Source organism: Gekko japonicus, unplaced genomic scaffold (genome assembly GCF_001447785.1).
Source record: "Gekko japonicus isolate JY-2015 unplaced genomic scaffold, Gekko_japonicus_V1.1 scaffold1478, whole genome shotgun sequence".
NCBI classification, from domain to species: domain Eukaryota; kingdom Metazoa; phylum Chordata; class Lepidosauria; order Squamata; family Gekkonidae; genus Gekko; species Gekko japonicus.
Genome location: NW_015174885.1, coordinates 205,219 through 226,295, shown reverse-complemented (window position 1 = coordinate 226,295; position 21,077 = coordinate 205,219). Strand labels below are relative to the sequence as shown.

The 21,077-nt window shown below is 49.5% G+C and overlaps 1 protein-coding gene across 1 annotated transcript in view; it reads right to left on the bottom strand.

The window, feature by feature from the left end:
* Positions 1–1,066: 1,066 nt before the first annotated feature.
* NELFA (negative elongation factor complex member A) overlaps positions 1,067–21,077 on the bottom strand; it is a 53,099-nt gene continuing 33,088 nt past the window's right edge. Inside the window, exons 6-11 of the mRNA XM_015424919.1 lie at positions 15,003–15,072; positions 13,617–13,705; positions 8,453–8,564; positions 3,744–3,976; positions 2,392–2,491; positions 1,067–1,551 (exon numbers count right to left, since the gene is read on the bottom strand). Coding sequence (XP_015280405.1) covers positions 1,367–1,551; positions 2,392–2,491; positions 3,744–3,976; positions 8,453–8,564; positions 13,617–13,705; positions 15,003–15,072 — 789 coding nt within the window. The 3' untranslated portion in view covers positions 1,067–1,366. The remainder of the gene's footprint in view (positions 1,552–2,391; positions 2,492–3,743; positions 3,977–8,452; positions 8,565–13,616; positions 13,706–15,002; positions 15,073–21,077) is intronic.

Sequence of the window (21,077 nt, the reverse complement as noted above, 5' to 3'; positions counted from 1 at the left end):
TACGCGCGTGACCTGTCAAGTCCTTCAGTGAGAAGCTCCCAGAGAACAGCCATTTCCGACGCCGCACTCTAAGGGCACCGATTTCTAATTGTCTCCCGCTGAGACGGGCCAGAGAGGAGGGGAAACCCTGTGTTGAAGTGTGCCAGGCAGCCAAACGCTCCCCTGTTCTATCCAGTTCACAGAACCGTTTTCCAACAAGAGGTTGACTAATTTAACTCTGGAAAAAAATCTGGGAAGGGCCATCTGGCTTCGACCCTTCAGCAGAACATTCCAAGGCGGACAGGGGAACTCGGACAGATGCTAAGGTGGCTCCTACGATGCTCCGCTGCTAAGTCTGCCTCCGGTGGGGAATGAGCTTTTCTGATGAAGAAAGCCTCCTCCTCCCCCCCCCACCTTTCTTGGTGGAAGAGAAGCCCGAGGCTCTGCACCTGAAGGCCCCTCTTGCCTGGTTTTGCCAAATGCCCACTTCCCGTGAATAAGACAACGCCGCTGGCCCCGGGAATCTGAAGCAAGCGAACTGAGGTGCCGCCTGGAAAGAGTTGAGAAGTAACCACTTTAAAAAGCACTCGGTGTCATCCATTTCAACCCCGAAGGCTCTTTTGGCCTTCATCTGTGGGCTGAAAAGTTAACCCTTGTGGTCTCCAGCGTGCTTTGCAAGGTACCTTTTTCACGTGCCCGTGTCAACATGTAAGCTGGGTAACTCCCGTGTGATGTCAAGCGCACGGGCTAGGGAAGAGGGAGCTGGCTGACCCGCTGTGTCATCTGGCAGGAAAGAAGGATTTGCCACCGAGCATCGTGAAAAGCGTGTTCCCCCCGCCCCCCCCCCCCCCCCCACGGTTTTATGCAAATTACAGGGACCCCCTTGTCTTCCCAATCACTGGTGTAAAATCACTACCCGGGGTAGGGGTGGGAGGGATCCAACGATACATTTGTCTCATCCGGCAAACTACAGAAGACTACACAACTACGCGGCAGTGGCCAAACCAAGGCTGGACTCAACCGTGCATAGAGCTACTGTGAAAAACCCGTCCTTCTCCTTCCCCCCCTTCCCCCCCCCCCCCCCCCCCGAAGGTTCTGGAGGTGAGTTTCCTGCGGAGGCGGTGGGCGCACCGAACCCTCTGCTCATTCAGCCACCTCAAATGACTCTTGGAGCCCGCCCCCAACACACACACTCACACCCTTAAACAACAAAAAAAGCAAGCATAGCCATTTTGATCTTTGTTCTGCTATTCGAGCCAACCACAGCTAGGCATTGATGGTTCAGAGAGAGCCTTCACAGGAATGTTGGTCTGCCAGGCCGACGCGCGATGGGAGGCGCTGGCTTGAGCGCTGGTCCGTCTGGCCAACATCTGGCTGCGGCAGCCGCTTAGGAGACGTTGGTGATGGGCTTGTACTTCTTTAGCCTGGCCCACTGGCCGGTGGCGTAGTTCATTTCGAAGACCGTATCGACCAGCATGGTGGTGCTCCCGGTGCCATCGCCCGTGGGCACCACTTCCGTGTGCTCGCTCAGCTTGATCTGGATGATGTCCCCCTGGTCCTGGCAAGGGTTCTCTGCAGAGGCAAAAAGCCAAAAGAGACTCAGCAAAGGAGAATGCAGTTCGGCCCCCAATGGGATGGGAAGGCACCCCCACTAGAAAACACCACCACCACCACCACCCCCCGGGCAAAGGCAATTTTTGAAGAGCACTGGAATTGACTGTTGCAGTCACACTTCACCTCCAGAGATGTGAAAGCCCAGAAAAAAACAGGTATTCTCCCTGAACAGCCAGTTTGGTGCCGTGGTTACAAGTGCGGACTCCAATCGGGGACAACTGGGTTTGATTCCCCACTCCTCCTCCACATGCAGCTGCTGGACCTGGTGTGACCTTGGGTCAGTCGTAAGTTCTTTCAGAGCTGTTCTCTCAGGAGCAGTTCTCAAAAGAGCAATTCTCTCAGCCCCACCTACATCACAGTGTCTGTTGTGGGGAGGGGAGGGGAGGGGACTGTTTTAACTATATGTAAATGGTTGCTGAGTGTCACTGACTGTAAATAAATGAATTGAATAAGATCTGATGGCAGTGACCCAAGATGGCCACAAGATGTTGGAAGCCCAGACTTGGGACTCCAGATACAGCAAACAGTCCAAGACGGCTGCCACAGGACACTCATCGGGGCCTACTCGCGTAGACACAAGTTCTTTACGTTCTTTGCTGAAATACACACATCCAATCAGGGACTCACACAAGGAGGCCCCTCCTCTTAGGATGGGTGAAGCAAGTGCCGAAAAATCGTTTCTAGCTTCGTCCTTGAGTTCTCTGACAATCCGCTCATCCTTCCGCTCCGGTTGGCCTGCACGCTCCACTGTTTGGCTCTGACGGTCACAACAAAAGAAACAGGGTTCTGAATACTTGCCTCTCGATCCCGCCATGAATCCCAGGATAAGTGCCTTCTCTGGCCTGGTCACTTTGTTGGCTGTCTTGAACATTTCTTGCACGGCATAGGTTTGTTTCTTCTGCAAGAGAGAACATCCGGGGGGGACGGGACAGTAAGTCAGTGAACAAACAAATCTCACAATCTGATTTTTAGAGCAGCAAAATCCAACTTTCCTAGGGCATTCCCTAGGCCTTCACAGGGTTTCAATTCTTATCACGCTGTCCTTACACTTCAGATTAATCCTGCAGCCGCTTTGGGTCTCAACTGGGGTGAAAGGCAGGGTATGCTCCATTTATCACACCTTCTGCTGGCTTTTTAAAAAAATACGGGCACCCTTTCACCCATTTAAGAACCCAAGCCGACATTTCTTGGTCCTCCGAAAAAAGCAAAGTAAAACAAGAAAACGATTCTCTCCTACGTATCCTTCTTTTCTCCAATGGAAAAAAGAACAGAACCTGCCCGAAGAGGACACAGACCTGCCCCAGTGCAATCCAATCATCACAGGCGCATAAACTACAAAGGTTGTCACATTATACATTAGCAGGGAATATTTTTAGTAAAAGTTTCAACTTTCATTCTGCATTACTACAACTGGTTGGTTTGTTGTTGTTGGGTTATTTTTTTTGGGGGGGGGGGTTAAAGCAAAGAGACCAAGAACTCAAATGCTTGGCCACAACTGGAAGGATTCCAAGTAAAGATGGCCAGAGTACATTTTCACACAGAGTGATTAAAATGTGGAATTCGCTGCCAGAGGGGGTGGTGATGGCCACAGGCACAGACAGCTTTAAAAGGGGATTACACAGATTCATGGAAGAGAAGTCTATCAAAGGCTACTAGCATGATGGCTGAGGGGAACCTCCACATTCAGAAGCACTCAACCTCTGAATTCCGAAGTCAGGAGGCAACATCAGGGAAGGCCTTGGCCTCTATGTCCTGTTCTTGGACTTCCAGAGGAACTGGTTGACCACTGTGTGAGACAGGATACGGGACTGGATGGACCACTGGTCTGATCCAGCAGGGCTCTTCTTAGGTTCTTATCAGGTAAAGACCTTGGCCTCTATGCCCTGTGGCTGGCCCTCCAGAGGAACTGGTTGGCCCTTGTGTGAGACAGGATGCTGGACTAGATGGACCACTGATCTCACCCAGCAGGGCTCTTCTGATGTTCTCATCAGGGGAAGGCCACAGCCTCTCTGCCCTGTTGTTGGCCCTTCAGACCAACTGGATAGCTACTGCGTGAGATGAGATGATGGACTGGATGGACCACTGGCGTGATCCAGCAGGGCCTTTCCGATGTTCTTAAGTTATTGCCCAGGGAAACACCACGTGCTTACGCTTAGAGAGAGGCTTTTTTTGGGTGCTGCCTGTTGAGTCTGCGGAGCCGCCTGGGGCGCTGGCACTGCCGGAGCCGTAACTGGAGGCGTCACAGGAGAGGTGGGCGTGGCCACGGCTGCGTTGGTGTTGCTGTTGTACATGGGTGTCCTCTGCTTGAACTGAGCGGGGACGGCACTCGCAGGAGGCGGGGCAGGCTCTTCTTTAGCTGGCAAGGGTTCACGGGCCGATCCAGCTGTGGAGAGCAACAGGGGGTTATCAGGAACTGACGGTGAGAGTGACTTTGGGCTCCCCTGCTCAACCCCCATCCCTGCATCCTCCCCACGAATACTGAATAAGTGAGCAAAAGGTCCTCATGATGACAGTCTGGGGCCTTCTCCCTCGGCCTCTTGCCCTTACCGTTTATTTTATCCCAACTGTTTATAAGCTGCTTTTCAGCCCAATGGATCCTCAAGACAAGCGAAAATGCAAAACAGGTTGTTGTAAAATCATAATACGATTTCGATTCACTTAAAAGAAACCCCTCTAGCGTTATAAACATGAAGCGCAGTCTCCGATTTTAAGCCAGTTTAAAAGCCTTCCAGAAAGGTCTTTAGAAAGCAGCCTAACTGCCCTGAAATGGGGGGTGTTGGGTTTTTTTGCCACTGTTTCATGCAAACTCCTGAGCTTTTTTTAGTGTTTTGTTTGTTTTTAATTATTTTATTGATTAACCAGAACAAAATATATAAAATATACAATACTTTAATACACATAATATAAAAATTTAAAATTGAGAAGTTAAAATTAAGAACTTATTTATGATCGGAGAAAAGCGAAGGGGAAGTAACAATTTTTTTAACTCAGTTAATTCAGGAACAGATCTTAGTCCTTCCTATTTGGGATAATATTATTGCACGAGATATTCTATCACCATATCCCACCTGACTAGCTTTCCATATATTTATAACATTTTCCTCAAAGAAGGAATTGTTTGTTATTCTACACATTACATACATCTCCCATATTTTATTATACCATTGCATCTTCGTAGGTGGTGTATCCGATTTCCAGTGTTTAGCTATTAATAGCCTTGCCGCTGCCAATAATATTGAAATCAGTTATATATTCTTTTGTCAGCATACAATCATGCCAAATATCAAACAGCAACACATCAACATTATAAGGAAAGGAACCCTTAACAATTTTGAGACTCTCCTCATAAATTTCCCTCCAAAAGTCCTGAATAACTGGGCAATCCCATCAGATATGGGAAGGGGTTCCTTTCATTCTACATTTCCTCCAACAATTCGGGCTAGCAGTTTTAAAAATTGGTTTAAGCTTAGATGGACTTAGATACAAATTTGAAAACATTTTATAATATTGCTATTTAATACACAAAATTCTTTATGTATTTGAAGGTGAAGCCCAAATTTTCTCCCCATCTGATTCGGTTAGCTCTGTCACTCTATTCTTTTGCCAACATGTGACATATCTTGGTAAAGGGAAATAAAAACTTCTTTTTAGTGTTTAGATCAGGGGCCCCCAGCCTTTTGGAACCTGCAGGCACCTGCCAAAGCATGGCGGGACCAGTCACAAAATGGCCACCGCGGCAGGTGAAGCCAGCCACAAAATGGCTGCTGTGTCTCCCCTTGGGTTATACGGTGAAAATCCTTGTGCTGTGGTGGCAGCTGAGACCAAAGAAAGGTTATTAAAAATCCAACCAGCCAATCAGATCTCCAGTAGCCAATCGGAGACCTCGCTGGGCGTAGGGGGCCCCCCCCCCCCCCCCCCCCCCGTCCACTTGGTGGGTGCCAGGAAAGGTCTTGGCAGGCCGCGTGGTGCCCGCAGACTTGTGGGGGACCCTTCGATTAGACTGCTTGCTCAGAATTTGTAAAAAGCATATCCATGTCTTGAATTCAGTTCAGAAAACTTATAGGGATGGTGCCAGTTGCACCTTGTGGGAAGGAATTCCAATGCCCGGGAGCAGCCACTGGAAAAGGCTCAGCTTATCTATTTAAAACATGTTATCGGCTGCCTTTCTCCCTTGCAGACCCCCAAGGCAGCTTGTGATACAAATAAAATGCTTATTAAAAACAAAAGAAAACTAACAATTATTAAAAAACCATTAAAAAGTCAGAATTTAAACATTCCAGTTAGGACCAATGTTCCCTCTACGCTGAGTTAGCGTGAGCTAGCTCACAGTTTTTTAGCCTCCAGCTCACACAGTTTTGCCTCAGCTCAGGAAGGGTGGTTCCAGAGCAAACTAATTTATGCCGTAGCCGAATCGCTCACTCACCACTTTAACGCCGGTAGCTCAACAAAGTAGAATTTTTGCTCAACAGACTCCACAGCTTAGAGGGAGCATTAGTTAGGACTGCCAATAGTTAAAGTAATTCAGTCAAATGCAGTCCTAAATAAAACCGACTTCAGCTGCATCCTAAAGATCGAAAGCGAAAAGGGGGGGGGGGGGACCAGGCGCACCTCCCTAGTGAAGTTGTTCCATAATCGTGGGGCGTGCCCACCAAACGAGCTGCTCTGAGTGATGGGGCAGTCGGGAGGGTCTCCCCCTGTGATCGGAACTCCCTGGCAGGAACATCTGGGAGACTCCCTGATCCCCAGCCAAGTAGAGCTTTCAAGGTCAAAGACAACATCTTGCCCTGGGCTCAGGAGAGCCAGGGTAACGGTTGTAATATCACATGTTCCCAATAGCTGGCCCTGACCAACAGTCTAGCTGCAGAGTCTTGCATTAGCGGCAACACTGAAACACTCTTCAAGGGTAGCCCCAAGTAGAGCGCATTGCAGTAGTCCAGTCTAGACGTAACTAAGGTATGGATCAATGTGGCTAGATCTGACGGACCAGGAAGTCGACACACCAGCCAAAGAACTCTGGATCACCACAGCCACCTGGTCTTCTAAGGTCATCGCTGGGGTGAGTAGCAATCCCAAGTGGCAAACTTGGCTTTTCAAGGGGAGTATAACCCCATTCAAGACAGATCTGAAGACCCTGGCCTGCCTTCCTAACAACCCAAAGCACCTCTCTCTTGTCAGGATTACGTTTCAGCTGCTTCACGCTCATTCGGCCCATTACTGATTCCAACTACTGTGTCCAGAGCATCACCCTTGGAATTCGGTGGGAGAGAAAGGCAGAGCTGGGTTATCATTCTCTTGTACAAACACACTGTGCCGGTTGGGTCTTCTTCACGTTTGCTTTTTCCTTCTCTTTCCTCCTTCCAGGCATGCAAATGCTTAGGGGACTTAAGAGCTTAGAAAGTCGGACTTAAGAGGTGCGATATTCGTGGCCAGTCTGCCACTGGCTTGGAAGGACACCCCCTAGATCCAGAGTGATTAAATGATTGTAGAACATTTCTGCAGAAAGGGAACCTATGAGATGTGCGGCTTAGCAAGCAGGGAAAGCCCCACTTGGCCAGCGGAACCAGTCTTAGAGTGACTCCAAACTGGTGACTTCTTTCACACTTGAAACCCCTGCTTACTCTCCCCAGAAGAGCTCTAACCCCAATGATGGGAAATAACCAAAGGTGCAAACAATAATCTTCAGAGAGTCCTGGAGATACTTTAATTTTATGTACTAATAACGGCGCACAATGGTGTCCCCATTGCAAAAGCCAAGAGACCAAGATACATGATTAAAGGAAATAGGTGGGCCACTTCAGCGTTTCCACCGTGCTATGGCCATTCCTTGAAATACGCTTTGGTGTGAGGCAATGTTCCCTCTAAGCTGAGTCAGTGTGAGCTAGCTCACACTGACTCAGCTTAGAGGGAACACTGGTGTGAGGAATCCCTGCTCTGATCACATCTAGGTGAGACTACGGTCGTGTACTGTACTTGGAGCTTCCTCTGAAAACTCTCTGCAACCCACAAATAAGTCTGAAATACAGCGGCCGTATGTAAATCCAACCATAGGACTCTACTGGAGTTTCACACATTTCAACTGCAGCTTTTGATTGTGCTTCAAAGTACAGAGGGAGCAGTATGTCTGGGGCAGTGATGTTCTGTATTCTGGGTTCTTAGGAGGCTACAGTGGGAGGGGCTTCTGGCCCTGCTGGAGGACCTCCTGAGGGCACCTAGGTTTTGGCCACTGTGACACACAGTGCTGGACTGGAGGGGCCATTGGCCTGATCCAGTATGGCTCCTCTTATGTTCTTATGAGCAGCAGAGGTCCATGAGTGGCTCTTAGATAGGTCTAGATGGAACACTCTGTCTGGGGCAGCAATGCTTTGTGTTCTTGGTGCTTGGGGGGCTACAGTGGGGGGGGGCTTCTGGAGTTCTGGCCCTGCTGGTGGACCTCCTGAAGGCACCTGGTTTTTGGCCACTGTGTGACCCAGAGTGTTGGACAGGATGGGCCACTGGCCTGATCCAACATTGGCTTCTCTTATGTTCTCCAGCTTTATCCACAGGGGCACTTCCAAAAGTGATGCCCTGGGCTCAGAAGTTTGGGTTTTATTGTCAAATGCAAGTCAGCTTTAAAAGTTACTGCAGGTGACCAGCTCCAACCTGACACACATTTCACACAGACATTTTAATAAAAAAAAAACCCCACTTCTAATACCAGTGGTTTCGCAGACTCAAGCTCAGGATGTGTTCGCAGCAACGCAGGGAGTTGCTTAATGCCAACCCCGCAATCTTGAGTTTGACCCCAGTAGATTTAGACAGGCAAGGACCTTCTGCTGAGGAAGGCCCCGGAGAGGCACGGCTAGCAAAAGCCAGGACTTACCTGTTTGCGTCTCCGTACTTGGAACGTAAGAGGAAGATGGCACGACGCTGGGCGCAGCGGGCAGGTAGCTCGTCGAGGCCAGGGCGGGCTCATTATTCAGCGTGCCGAGTTTCTGCAAAGGCAGCATGGATGGCCTTAGAACAGGGATACATTTCACTCCTCTAGGTTAGCTTTTCAAACTGACGTTGTGTTGCTTCAGCAAAGCAATTGCCACCATACTGTTGGCGGCCGTCTCTCTCCCTCGTCTTTCTCGGTGTATCCTTAAAATTACCCCTCTCCTCCCCTGTACTTGAGCTTCCTCTGTGTGGCTGGCTCTGCCTACTGCAGCAGCCATCTTGTGGTTGCGCCCACCCCCCTGTGTCAGAAAAGGTGTCAGAAGGTGCCCAAGGGCTCAGAAGGGTCGGGGGATGAGTGTTCCCTCTAAGCTGCGTTAGTGTGAGCCAGCTTGCAGTTTTTTTAGCCTCCGGCTCACACGTTTGCCTTGGCTCAGGAAGGATGGCTCCAGAGCAAACTAATTCATGCACCAGCCAAATCTCTCGCTCACCACTTTAATGCCGGTAGCTCAACAAAGTAGAATTTTTGCTCACAGGACTCCACAGCTTAGAGGGAACCCTTGACATAGGGCAGGGGTGGCGAACACGCGGCTCTCGAGCCGCATGCGGCTCCCGGCCAAAATGAATGCGGCTCTTTGCCCGGCGCTTCCTCGGCGGCTTCCAAGCGACACATTCCGGGGAGAGGGCGTCTTTCGGCCGCAGGCGAGCCGGGGCGGCTCTCCGAGGCCGAGGACGCTGCGCTCTGCCCGGAGGCGCTGCGCCCGGCGCGAAGCCAGAAGCCCGGGCTGGGCGCGCCCCAGGATCGTCGGCCGGAGGAAAGGCGAGGGCTCGCCGGGAGCGCTTCCTTGGCGCAGGGCGGTGCGCTCCCGCCGGGCGCCTTACCTTGGCTGCGGCGCGCTGGCCTCGCTCGGGGCGGCAAGAAGCGCGGCGGGGTCCTTCCGAGCGGCAAGTTTCTCGGAGCGGCAGCAACTCGGCAGGCGGGGGGGTAGGAGGAGGGGGAAGGGGGAGGGCAGAGTCGGCCTGGCCGGCGGGCGGGCGCGGGGCTGGCCACCGAGAGGGCTCCCCCAGAGCACGGAGAGAGGGGCTCCGGAGGCTACCTGGCGGGGCAGACCCCCCCTCTCCCCCGGCAATGGTCCCCTGCAGGATTTCCAAGCGCGGGGAGGGCTCTCCTCTCTCCCTCCCCCCCCCGCTGCCCCGAGCCACTGCGTGGTGTGGCTCTCTGACTCTTACAGTTTAAAATTTTGGCTCTTTTTGTCGAACTTGTTCGCCACCCCTGCCATAGGGCATAGGGCACCAACACCAGTGCCAACCTGACATAAGCTCACGCGATTGCAAGCACACCTGAACTTTCACGGCCGTTTCAGGCCCGGTTTCCTAGCTTCAACCATCCAGGTAGTGCTAAGGAGACACCACCGACCAAATGCCGCCGTTGCTGGGACCGAGAATCAAGAACACAAAGGGCAAAGCAGAAAAAGGTTCCTACCCCAAAAAAAGTCAATCTACAAAACGTTTCTCGCAGATCTAATTCCGATTCATGGACAGTCACAGCACATTTCTTAATACATGTCCATGATCAAGAATATGAACAAGCAGGAGCACACAGTGAAGTGTTAACTGTGGAACTGAAGGGGCACCACTTGACACAGGTGACCCAAGCTCTCACGTACCTATAGACTGATTCAGGTGAGTAGCCATGTTGGTCTGAAGCAACAGACCGACGTTTGAGTCTGGTGGCACCTCGAAGACCCACAAAGTTTAATTCTGGGCATAAGCTTTCGTACGCATGCTCACAAACGCTTATAACCCAGAATTAACTTTGTAAGTCTTAAAGTTCCCACCGGACTCAGACTTTGTACCTCCAGACTGTTATACTGGAGGAAAACTTAAAGAGAAATTTTAGCATTCAAATAAGAGAGCCAAACGATGAAGCAGGGCAAATCTGGCCATTCTAGATGCAAATGTAAAGAAAGTATCCTTGATCCCAAGATGATGAAGAAGAAGAGGAGATTGGATTTATACCCCGCCCTTCACTTGGAGTCTCAGAGCGGCTTACAAACTCCTTTCCCTTCCCCTCCCCACAACAGACACCCTGTGAGGTGGGTGGGGCTAAGAGAGCTCTGACAGAAACTGCTCTTTTTCAAGGACAGCTGTGCCAGAGCTTGTGACTGACCCAAGGTCACATCAGCAGGTGCAAGTGGAGGAGTGGGGAATCAAACCCGGTTCTCCCAGATTAGAGTCCGTGCACTTAACCATTACACCAAACTGATGGGACTTTATTTATGGGACTTTATAAAAATGTACATATAAAACTGCCTTTTGCTGAATCAGACCCTTGATCCATCAAGGTCAGTATTGCCTACTCGGACTGGCAGTAGCTCTCCAGGGTCTCAGGCAGGGGTCCTTCACATCACCAACTGCCAGATCCTTTTAAGTGGAGATGCCAGGAATTGAACCTGGGACCTTCTGCGTGCCGAGCAGAGGAGCTTCCGCTGAGCCACACGCCCTCCCCAGTTTATGACAACTGTCCTGCAGAATTTCCTGTAGAACAAGAGCCTCTGCGATCACCCTCTTCCTTATAACACCCCCTGCCTGCTCCTACCACTGCTGCCTGGTTCATATTTTCTCTGGGAACAGCAGGTCTACCACTTTGGCTCTTGGCAAATTTATTTCGGCAGCACTCAAAGCAGGCGATAACATGATGAACTTGCATCTGTGGTCGCTACCGAGCAGGGCTGTCCTTCCCCCAATTAACAGGGACGCCGGTCTGGGATGGTCCCCCCTCTCTGGGTAATGATCCAATTTAAACTATATTCAACTTCTCTGTAAAAGAGTAACTCCTCAGAATAAAGAATATAAATACATAGCATAATACTTAGGAATTTGAGGGATGGAATGTTCCACCTGGAGTTGGCAACTCCTAGTACTTTAGTATTTTTACAATAAGAGGTTCTATAACTTTAAAACTAATCAGGATACTATCAGCTGCAATCAATGTGGTTTCATAAAGCTGTCCCAGTAGGCCGGATACTTTGAGGCATGTTTGGTCCTGTTCACATAGAAGCAACCCTAGAGGTGCATATTAAAACTTAGGAGACCTAGCCCATAAGTGAGTATATACTGGCGGCTTTGGTCCATATATTATGCTATGTATTTATATTCTTTATTCTAAGGAGTTACTCTCTTTTACAGAGAAGTTGAATAGCATCATCCTGTTAAGAAACTGGCATGAGACTTCTTATGTTGGTAAGATACATGAGACTCTGTGTAACAGTGATTATATATTGTTATTAAGCATCATTGTTTAGAAGCTATATTGTTATAAAGCATTGCTGTATTTTATACTTTTACAATTTTGTACTTCTATAGTTCTTTTTTTTTTTTGCAAAAAAAATTTTTTTTTTGGGTATAATAGCATGCTTAACATTTACTTTCAGTCAACAAATACCCATATTCCCCTCCTTCCTACTTTTCCTAGGTAGTTTATAGTGTTTCAGACTCCTATAGTTCTTTGTTCCTCAGGAAGGACCAGGAGTCTAAAACACTATAAACTACCTAGGAAAAGTGTTGGATATCTTCTCTGGACTTGACTGTTTCCCTTCAAGGATTGTGTGGATTTTTCATTCCCATATGTAATATTTGTTACTGATATTGCTAATTATATGTTTCTGTTCACTTTATTGAAGGCTCTTTTTGTACATTTATACTTGCGGGTATTTCAGCTCACAGTTGTTTTGTTGTTCTTGGCTATATTAGACTGTGTGCTGTATTGTTTGTTGCTTGTTGTTTGTAGTACTTCCCAGGGACCCTTCCCTCATTAGTGAAGTAAAGTGTCTTGTTTAAAAGCTGATACAAGTGTCCTGTTGCATTTATTCTCTCTGCTTTGACCTAAAATCCCTAACAGTTACCCACCTTGCATTCTGGCTGTGTTAGGAGAAAAGCTAGGCCAAGCTGAATTATACAATCTCCTCTGCTGCTTGCTCAGGAAATAAGGATGCTGTGTAACAATACCAATCAGTTCAGAAAGAGCCAGGGATTGCAGACGAGACTCCCTGGGGGGTTGCTACAAGCTAGACCCTACGACATGACGTTTGCTTTTGTTTCATGTGTCATGATCATGCTTCTGCTGTGCTTTGACTCTGACCTGTTGACTGTACTGATTTCTGTATCTACGTAATCCGCCTTAAGTTCCAGTGAGAAAGGCAGACTATAAATAACGTAAGAAAAAAAATGTAAGTATGATAAGTAAATAGTGTGGGAGTAGAGCAAGGGTAGGGGCTGCGGTGGCTCAAGTGGTTAAGACACTGAACTGCAGACTGGAAGGTCAGTAGTTCAGCAGTTCGAGACCTGAGTGCCACGTGACGGAGTGAGCTCCCGTCTCTGGCCCCAGCTCCTGCCAACCTAGCAGTTCGAAAGCAAGAAACTCTGGTGGGACGGTAACAGCATTCCGTGCGCCTCGGCGTCTAGTCATGCCGGTCACATGACCACGAAAACGTCTTCGGACAGCGCTGGCTCTTCAGCTTAGAAACATAGATGAGCACCGGATTCCTAGAGTCGGATTCGACTGGCTTTCGAGCAAGGGAAACCGCTACCTTTACTAGAGCAGGGGTGGCCAAACTGTGGCTCGGGAGCCGCACGTCGCTCTTTCACACATACTGTGAGGCTTCCGGCAGGCTCCCCGTCTATTTGCTCTCTCTCTTTCTCTATGTCTCTCTTCCTCCCCCCCCCCCCCCTTAGTTTCTTTCTTTATTCTTCTTTCTTTCCACCTCTCTCTCTCTCTTTCTCTCTGACAAATAAATACCATTAGCAAACAAATATCATTGGACATTATCAATATCTTTACCCCTTTTGTTTTTATTTTTGGCAGTCTCATTTAATGGTACTAAAAAGCAAATTTGCATATTTTCCAATAAAAACGTGTGTGTGAGATTTGTTTGTGTCTCGTGGCTCTCAAACATCTGACGTTTATTTGGTGTGGCTCTTGCGTTAAGCAAGTTTGGTCACCCCTGGAGTAGAGGCGTGTTTACTTTGTTCATACAGAGTACAAGCTGTGCTTCACTAGAAATGTCAAGCGTGATGAGCATGCTAGATATTAATGTGAGTGAAAATCCCACCTGAGTAGACACAAGCCCAGCAGCGTAATCTGGAGTGGCATTTTCAAAAACGGTCTCCTCTTTCGCCGGCTTCTCCGCCACTTCTGTATCTATTCAATTGACAGAAACACGCAGCAATCATTGCGACGTTTTAAAATGTCATGTTGTCAACAGGAAGGACCCCGTTATCTGCCACTTTGCCTGCAAACACGCAAACTTACATGCAGTCTTTCTGTTCCTACCAGTTCATTTTTACACTCACACAGAGAATGTAGACACTTTTTTCCCCCCTCCTGCTAGGCATGTCTAAGTACAAGGCCTTTATCAGACAAAAAAACTCTCTTTAATTAAAAACCTATTTGGGTCCCATCAAGGGAAGAGGCAACAATTTTTTTTTTGCACATCTCTCTCCACGTGCAATAATGAAGAAGACACAAGGCCACGCCCCCCTTTCCCGGATCCCATTCTCTGAACAGCTGTCCCTCTTCTCTTTCCCATCTGTGACCATGTCCCACACCAACACATGAAGCTGCCTTTCACCGAGTCAGACCCTTGGCCCATCGAGGTCAGCTCTGGCTACTCAGACGGGCAGTGGCTCTCCGGGGTCTCTGGCAGGGGTCTTCCACATCACCCGTACTGCCTGGTACTTTTAGCTGGAGACAGCGGGGATTGAACCCGGGACAACATCCCCTCCACCAGAAAGTGTTATTCTCTCAAGCTTATCAAAAGGAAGAGCACCGATTCCTCATCCCCTCATTCACCCTGGCTTTAATGAGCAGAGGCAGACACAAAGGGATGGAGGTGCCCAAATACCCACTGACTAAATATTTTTATTTGTTTGATTGATTGATTTGTACCCCACCCTCCACGCAAAGCAGGCTCAGGGTGGCTCAACACGATTTAGTGCATAAATAACAATTAAAATCTACATAAAAATATCGAAAACAATTCAGTTCAAACAGTTCAATTACATAAAGTGCTGGCAGAATTTAACTGATTACGTTGACGATGGCATTCTGTATGGGTGCATATAAGATCTAACACCTGTTCTGCTCATTGATCTTCCTACCATGAGCGGCAGCACAGGCTATAGATGTCAAAGCCAAGGGCCAGGGCTCTATTATTAAGATTGTTGATGGTAGTGGTGGCGGCGGCTCCTTAGTTGAAAGCCTGGTGGAAGAGCTCCATCTTACAGGCCCTGCAAACTGTAAAAGGTCCCGCAGGGCCCTGATCTCCTCCAGGAGCTCATTCCACCAGTATGGAGCTGCCACTGAAAAGGCCCTGGCCCTGGTAATAAAAAGCCTGGCGTCCTTGGATTGGAAGGTCAATCGATTATGGGACCCTGGCTGTAGTGCTCTCTGGGGTACCTACGGGGAAAGTCGAAATTGTTTAAAGGTGTATACCAACCTAAAGTCTTCCGTCGTCTTTTTGCTTCCTGGCCAGCACCGACCTTTTTCAGCTCGTTGAGATCTAGGAACTGTAAAGATACAGAGGTCATGGCCTGGATTTTTCCTCTGGGCCTCCCACCATGTGACAAATCCCAGGCTGATGCTCCCCCCCCCTTCCCCCAATCTGTACACTGCACCAAAGCAGGAAGGTGAGCAGTTCAGCTTCAGGCCAGGAGCACCCTTAGGTACCAACCAGATTCTTCAACAGGGCAAGAGCTTTCGAGGCTCAATACTCCCTTCGTCAGAGGCGAGTAGGAACTGGATCTCTATTCCTTCTTGTATCTGACGAAGGGAGCTCCGACTCTCAAAAGCTCATGCCCTGAAAAACCTGGTTGGTACCTAAGGGTGCTCCTGGACTCGAACCCAGCTCTTTTACTGCAGACCAACATGGCTGTCCTCTGGAACTACACCAGTTTGGTGTAGTGGTTAAGTGCGCGGACTCTAATCTGGGAGAACTGGGTTTGATTCCCCAACTCCTCCACTTGCACCTGGCTGGATGACCTTGGGCAAGCCCTAGTTCTGATAAGAGCTGTTCTTGAAAAAATGGCAGTTTCTCTCAGAACTCTCTCAGCCCCACCTACCTCACATGGTGTCTGTTGTGGGGAGGGGAAGGGAAAGGAGTTTGTAAGCCGCTCTGAGACTTAAATCCAGTCTCTTCTTCTACCTTCTGCTTCTATAGTGTGGCTGCCAGTTTCTTAACGCGCAGTTTTTCGTGTTTCTAAAGACGGCAGCTTTCTTTGGGGAACTGCATTTTTCATAAACGAAGAAACTGGAGTCTGCTATGGACAACGTGGTGGAAATCTGGCGCCTGGCGTGGCTGTCTCTATTGCCCTCTCTGGGGAACTCCATCCCCTTGGTGTTTTGATCAGCTGATTATAGTGCACTGCCTACAGTGTTCAAAGTGCTTCACGTATATTAGCTCAGTAAGCAGTACATGGAACTCTTTTTTTTTCTTTTTTTGTATGACCCACTCATATGTATGAGTGTCTACTGCTCTTAAAACGAAACAGAATACAAATCTCAGAGTTACTCCCCACATCTACATTTGGTGGTAAGTTGATGGGAAGGAAGTGGCAACTTTCCCCTTCAATTATTCTTTTAGAATAAATGGGGCAATCAGTATACATGGGGATGGAGCATTTTAGACTGGGCTAGCTAATGGAACGATACGTTTTAACAGCCTCCAGCCTCAAACAAATTTAAGGGAGGCTGACAGGAGTCGTGCGCCTTGTATATCTACCATGTCTGTTTTACAGGGCTACCATACTAAAGGCCAACCTACATGTTACAGCAGCCACGTTCTGCCTGAGGAGACTTGTGGCCTGCGGGGCCTGACTAGGTTCCACAGGGCCTATAAAATGGGATTATTCCACCGGGCATTCCGTCGAGGAAACCTCCTCCCTAATGGGGACTCAAAGTCGCTTACCCCACTCTCCTCTCTGCTGGTTTATCCTCAAAATGACCCTGCGAGGTAGGCTAGGTGGAGAGACTGGCCCCAGATCACCCAGCGAGCTTCCGTGGCAGAGCGGGGATTGGGACTTTGGTCTCCCGGATCTCAGTCCAACATTTTAACCACTGCATTGCGCTGGCATCCAAGTTTCCAGCGCTTTTGGCTACTGCCCACATTTCCCCGGCCCCGCAAAAGGAATTTTCCTGTTATGACCCGCTTGCAGGGCTCGCCTTCTGCTTCACGGGGGCTTCTGGTTCGGACTGACTCTAGGGCAGCACGTTTAACCTCGAGCAGAACAAGGGCTTTTTCGATCGTGACCCCAGCCTGGTGGAACGCGCTTGCCTGAGATGACTCGGGGCCTGGGGGACCTGTCTAGATTCCACATGGCCTGTAAGACGAAATTATTCCTCCAGGCATTCCTTACTTGGCCTTTTCTCGGCTCCTCTGATCCTCATGCCAGACTGCCAGTGTATTAAATTGTTTATACAATATTTGTATTTTTATTTATGTTTTGCATCTATGTTGTTCACCAACCCGACCCCTGACTGTTGGGGGAGGGGCGGGATAAAGATCAAATGAAAAAACAGGTTGCTTACCTGTAACTGGTGATCTTCGAGTGGTCATCTGTGCATTCACACCCATGGGATACAGTGCGCATGCGCTGGATCGATCGGCATTGTAGCAAGCTCTTAACGGATTTTCGCACCCAGACCTCAGGCATGCGCAGGAACCCCACCACGCATGCCCAGAGGGGTGGGCGTGGACATCCCGCCAGTTCCTTCGAACCGCCACAAATCAACCCCTATGGAAAATGTAGAAGCTGACAGCAGCGGGGAAGGAGGGCGGGTGGTGTGAATGCACAGATGACCACTCGAAGATCACCAGTTACAGGTAAACAACCAGTTTATCTTCGACGTGGTCTCTGTGCTTCACACCCATGGGAGATTAGCAAGCAGTGGCCTACCTGGAAGAGGGTGCTGGCAGGTCTTTTACTGCGTAGCCGAGGATAAAATGTGATGTCCCATGTTGGTACAAGAGTTCTTACGGACGTCTAGGGCATAGTGCGTTATGAATGTGTTAGGCATAGCCCACGTAGTGGCTCTGCAAATGTCCATTAGGGGAACTCCCTGTAGGAAGGCAGCTGAGGCTGCAACAGCTCTGGTTGAATGAGTCCTGATGGGGCCAGGCAATGGCTGCTTGGAGATAAGGTAGCAGAGGCGGATGAATCTCGCAATCCATCTTGATGGGCGCTGAGCCGTGATGCGAGTGCCCAGCCTTGCTGGTGCATAGGAGACGAAAAGTTGAGAGTCACGACTCGTTGGACTGGTTCTATTTATTTATTTATTTATTTATTTGTTTATTTGTTCGGCTTGATATACCGCCCTAACCCCCGTGGGGGTCTCTGGGCGGTTTACATTGAGGGTGCTAGTCACAGTTTATATCCCTAACTTCTTGGCCACATTAGTAGGAGGGGGGGGGACATCCTACCGGCACCCTGGTGGAGGCAGGTATTCTTCGGCTTGGCTTCATCCCGGCTATGCAGAGGCTGTTGTTTCTGCTGGCGCTTAGTTCTGGTACGGAATCGACGTCCTCTCCCGGCCCAGGCTTGGGTCCTTCCGGCTGTGAAGGACCAGGGGAAGGTCCTAGGGGACGACAGGAGTTTTGATGGGAGGGTAGAGGTGCAACAGTCCCTTCAAAAAACGTTTAGAAAGTGGGTGCGAGAACAGTGTGCATCCCTCAACTTAACATGGTAGGCCGAAAGTGCGGTCAAGTAAACCTTTAACGAGGAGTGAGAAAATCCCGAGTCAGCGAGAGACAGAAGGAATTGAAAAACATTCTCGAGACCTGCAGAGGTGGCTCGAGGGATATCATCACCCAAGGTGGAACAGAACTTTTGCCACTTCAACTCGCCTTGCTGAAGTGACAGCAACCAGAAAGGCCGTTTTCCACGACAGGAATTTTAGGTCGCAATTTGCGAGCAACTCAAAAGGTTTCCTGGTGAGTTGGCGAAGGACCAGGGGAAGGTCCCAGGGGACGACAGGAGTTTTGATGGGAGGGTAGAGGTGCAACAGTTCCTTCAAAAAATGTTTAGAAACTGGATGCGAGAACAGTGTGCATCCCTCAACTTGAACATGGTAGGCCGAAAGTGCGGCCAAATAAACCGTTAACGAGAAATGTGGAAGTCCCGAGTCAGCGAGAGACAGGAGGAATTTGAAAACTTTCTCGAGACCTGCAGAGGTGGCTCAAGGGGCATCGTCACCCAAGTAGGAACAGAATTTTTGCCACTTATAATGATACGACTTTCGCGTAGTGGACTTTCTGGAGTTTAGCAAGACATTTGCTATGCGGGTGCAAAAGCTGTTGATGCTACTCTCCAGGCTGTCAACTTCATTCATGGCACATCGTGGTATAGGAGAGGGGACTCGGATAGGAACTGGAGGTCCTGTGCCGGAGTAAATTGGTGGTAGACCCCCACTGACAGGTGGAGGATGGTTGAGAACCATGGTTGCCGCGGCCACCAAGGGGTTATGAGGATGCAGTCCGCTCTGTCGGTGATGATTTTGCGGACCACTCTCAGAAGCAGGAGCAGCGGAGGGAAGAGGTAGAGAAACCCTCTGGACCACGGATAGAGGAGACCGTCCCCTAGAGACTGTGGGTCCCTGTCACCTCGGCTGCAGAATAGAGGGCACTTTTTGTTCGCTCTGGTGGCAAAAACATCTATTTGGGGAACCCCACACCTGCGGAAGAGTGGGAGAAGGTAAGTTGGGTTCAATTCCCACTCGTGCAGACTGAGTCCTGCCCGACTCAGGTGGTCTGCCTGCACATTCATATGGCCCGGTATGTGCGTGGCGACTAAGAAGATGTTGTGGGCAATGCAGAAGTGCCATAGCCGGAGGGCAAGGTCGCAGAGACATTGGGAGACTGTGCCCCCTTGCCTGTTCACATAGCTGAGGGCAGTAGTATTGTCCGTGAGGACAGTGACACATTTCCCTTCGATCAGGGGCAGGAAACTGGTGACCGCAAACTGTATTGCAAGCAGTTCCAGAAAATTTATGTGCCATTTTCGTTTCTGAGTGTCCCATTTGTCCCTGACACAAAGTCCCATCATGTGGGCGCCCCAGCCCGAGAGAGAAGTGTCTGTAGTTAGGGTAATTTGGGGTGATGGAAGATGGAAGGGTGCTCTCTGGAATAGGTTGGAAGGGACAGTCCACCAAAGTAAAGAGTCCCGTACTTTGACAGGTGGGAATAGGAGGGTGGTGTGTGTGTCTCTCTCTGTGAATAAACCAAAGTTGTAAGACACGCATTTTCAGCCTGGCGAAAACCAAGACGGACGTGGTAGCAGCCATCAGACCAAGGAGCCTCTGTATTTGGAAAGCCGTTACCGAGGGTCGAATATGCATGACAGTGGCAAGATCTATGATGTCGGCTGCTCTGTTTTGTAGCAGGTAGGCTCTGCAAGCTGTGGAGTCCAGGAACGCACCGATGTACTGTATTTTCTGGACCGGTCGAAGTTGAGATTTTTCCAGGTTTACTTGTAGACCTAGGTTTTCCAGGAGGACTAGCGTCTTGATGTTTGAGACTAGATCGTCCCTGGAAGTCGCTACCAAGAGCCAATCGTCGATGTACGGGTAGATGGCGATACCCTTGAGACGGAGGAAGGCTGCGACCACCACCATCGTCTTTGTGAAGACTCTTGGCATAATTGAAAGGCCGAATGGCAGGGCTGTATATTGGTAATGATGTTGACCAATAGTGAAGCGTAGGTATTGGCGGTCGGACGGGTGGATAGTGAGGTGGAAGTATGCGTCTTGGAGGTCGAGAGTGGCCATCCAGACGTTCTTTTGTAGAAGTGGCAGAATCTGCTGCAGGGACACCATGCGGAAGCGGTGGTATTTGACAAAGCTGTTTAGCGCCCGTAGGTCTAAGATTGGTCGAACGCCTCCATCTCGCTTCAGGACGGTGAAATAGTGGGAATAGAATCCCTTGCCCCGTAGTGTAGTGGCACCTGCTCGATGGCTCCCTTCTGCAGAAGGACAGACACCTCTTCGAGGAGGGCCGAAGAAGGGGGTGTGGAGACGAAAACAGGAGTAATGGGGTTCTGGAGAAATTCTATGCAGTAGCCATGGGTTAGGATGGACAGCACCCATTCGTCTGTGGTGATGTGACACCAGGTTTGGAGAAAGGGGGTTAGACGGGTTGGATTTGACTTGGAGGTAAGGAAGTCAAAAACCCTGCTTGGAGGACTTTGGCTGCTTATTGCGGGAAGACTGTTCTCCCGACCCAAATCTGGGTTTTTGAAATGTGGGCTTCTAACCACTGGAAGATATACGTGGCCTCCATAGCCGGTCAGGAGATTGATGGTTTGGAGTGCGTTTTTGCCAGGGTCTAGACCAAGGACGAGGCCAATATTGCTGCCTCGTAGAAGATGAAACTCCAAGAGTGTGAGAAGCTTTTATGCTCTTATCCATATCCTGTAATATGGTGTCTGTGGTGCTGTTAAAAAGACCAGGGCCATCGAAGGAGAGGTCTTCTACATATGACCTAGTATCTGGTGGAAGATTAGTGGTAAGGAGCCAGGAATGC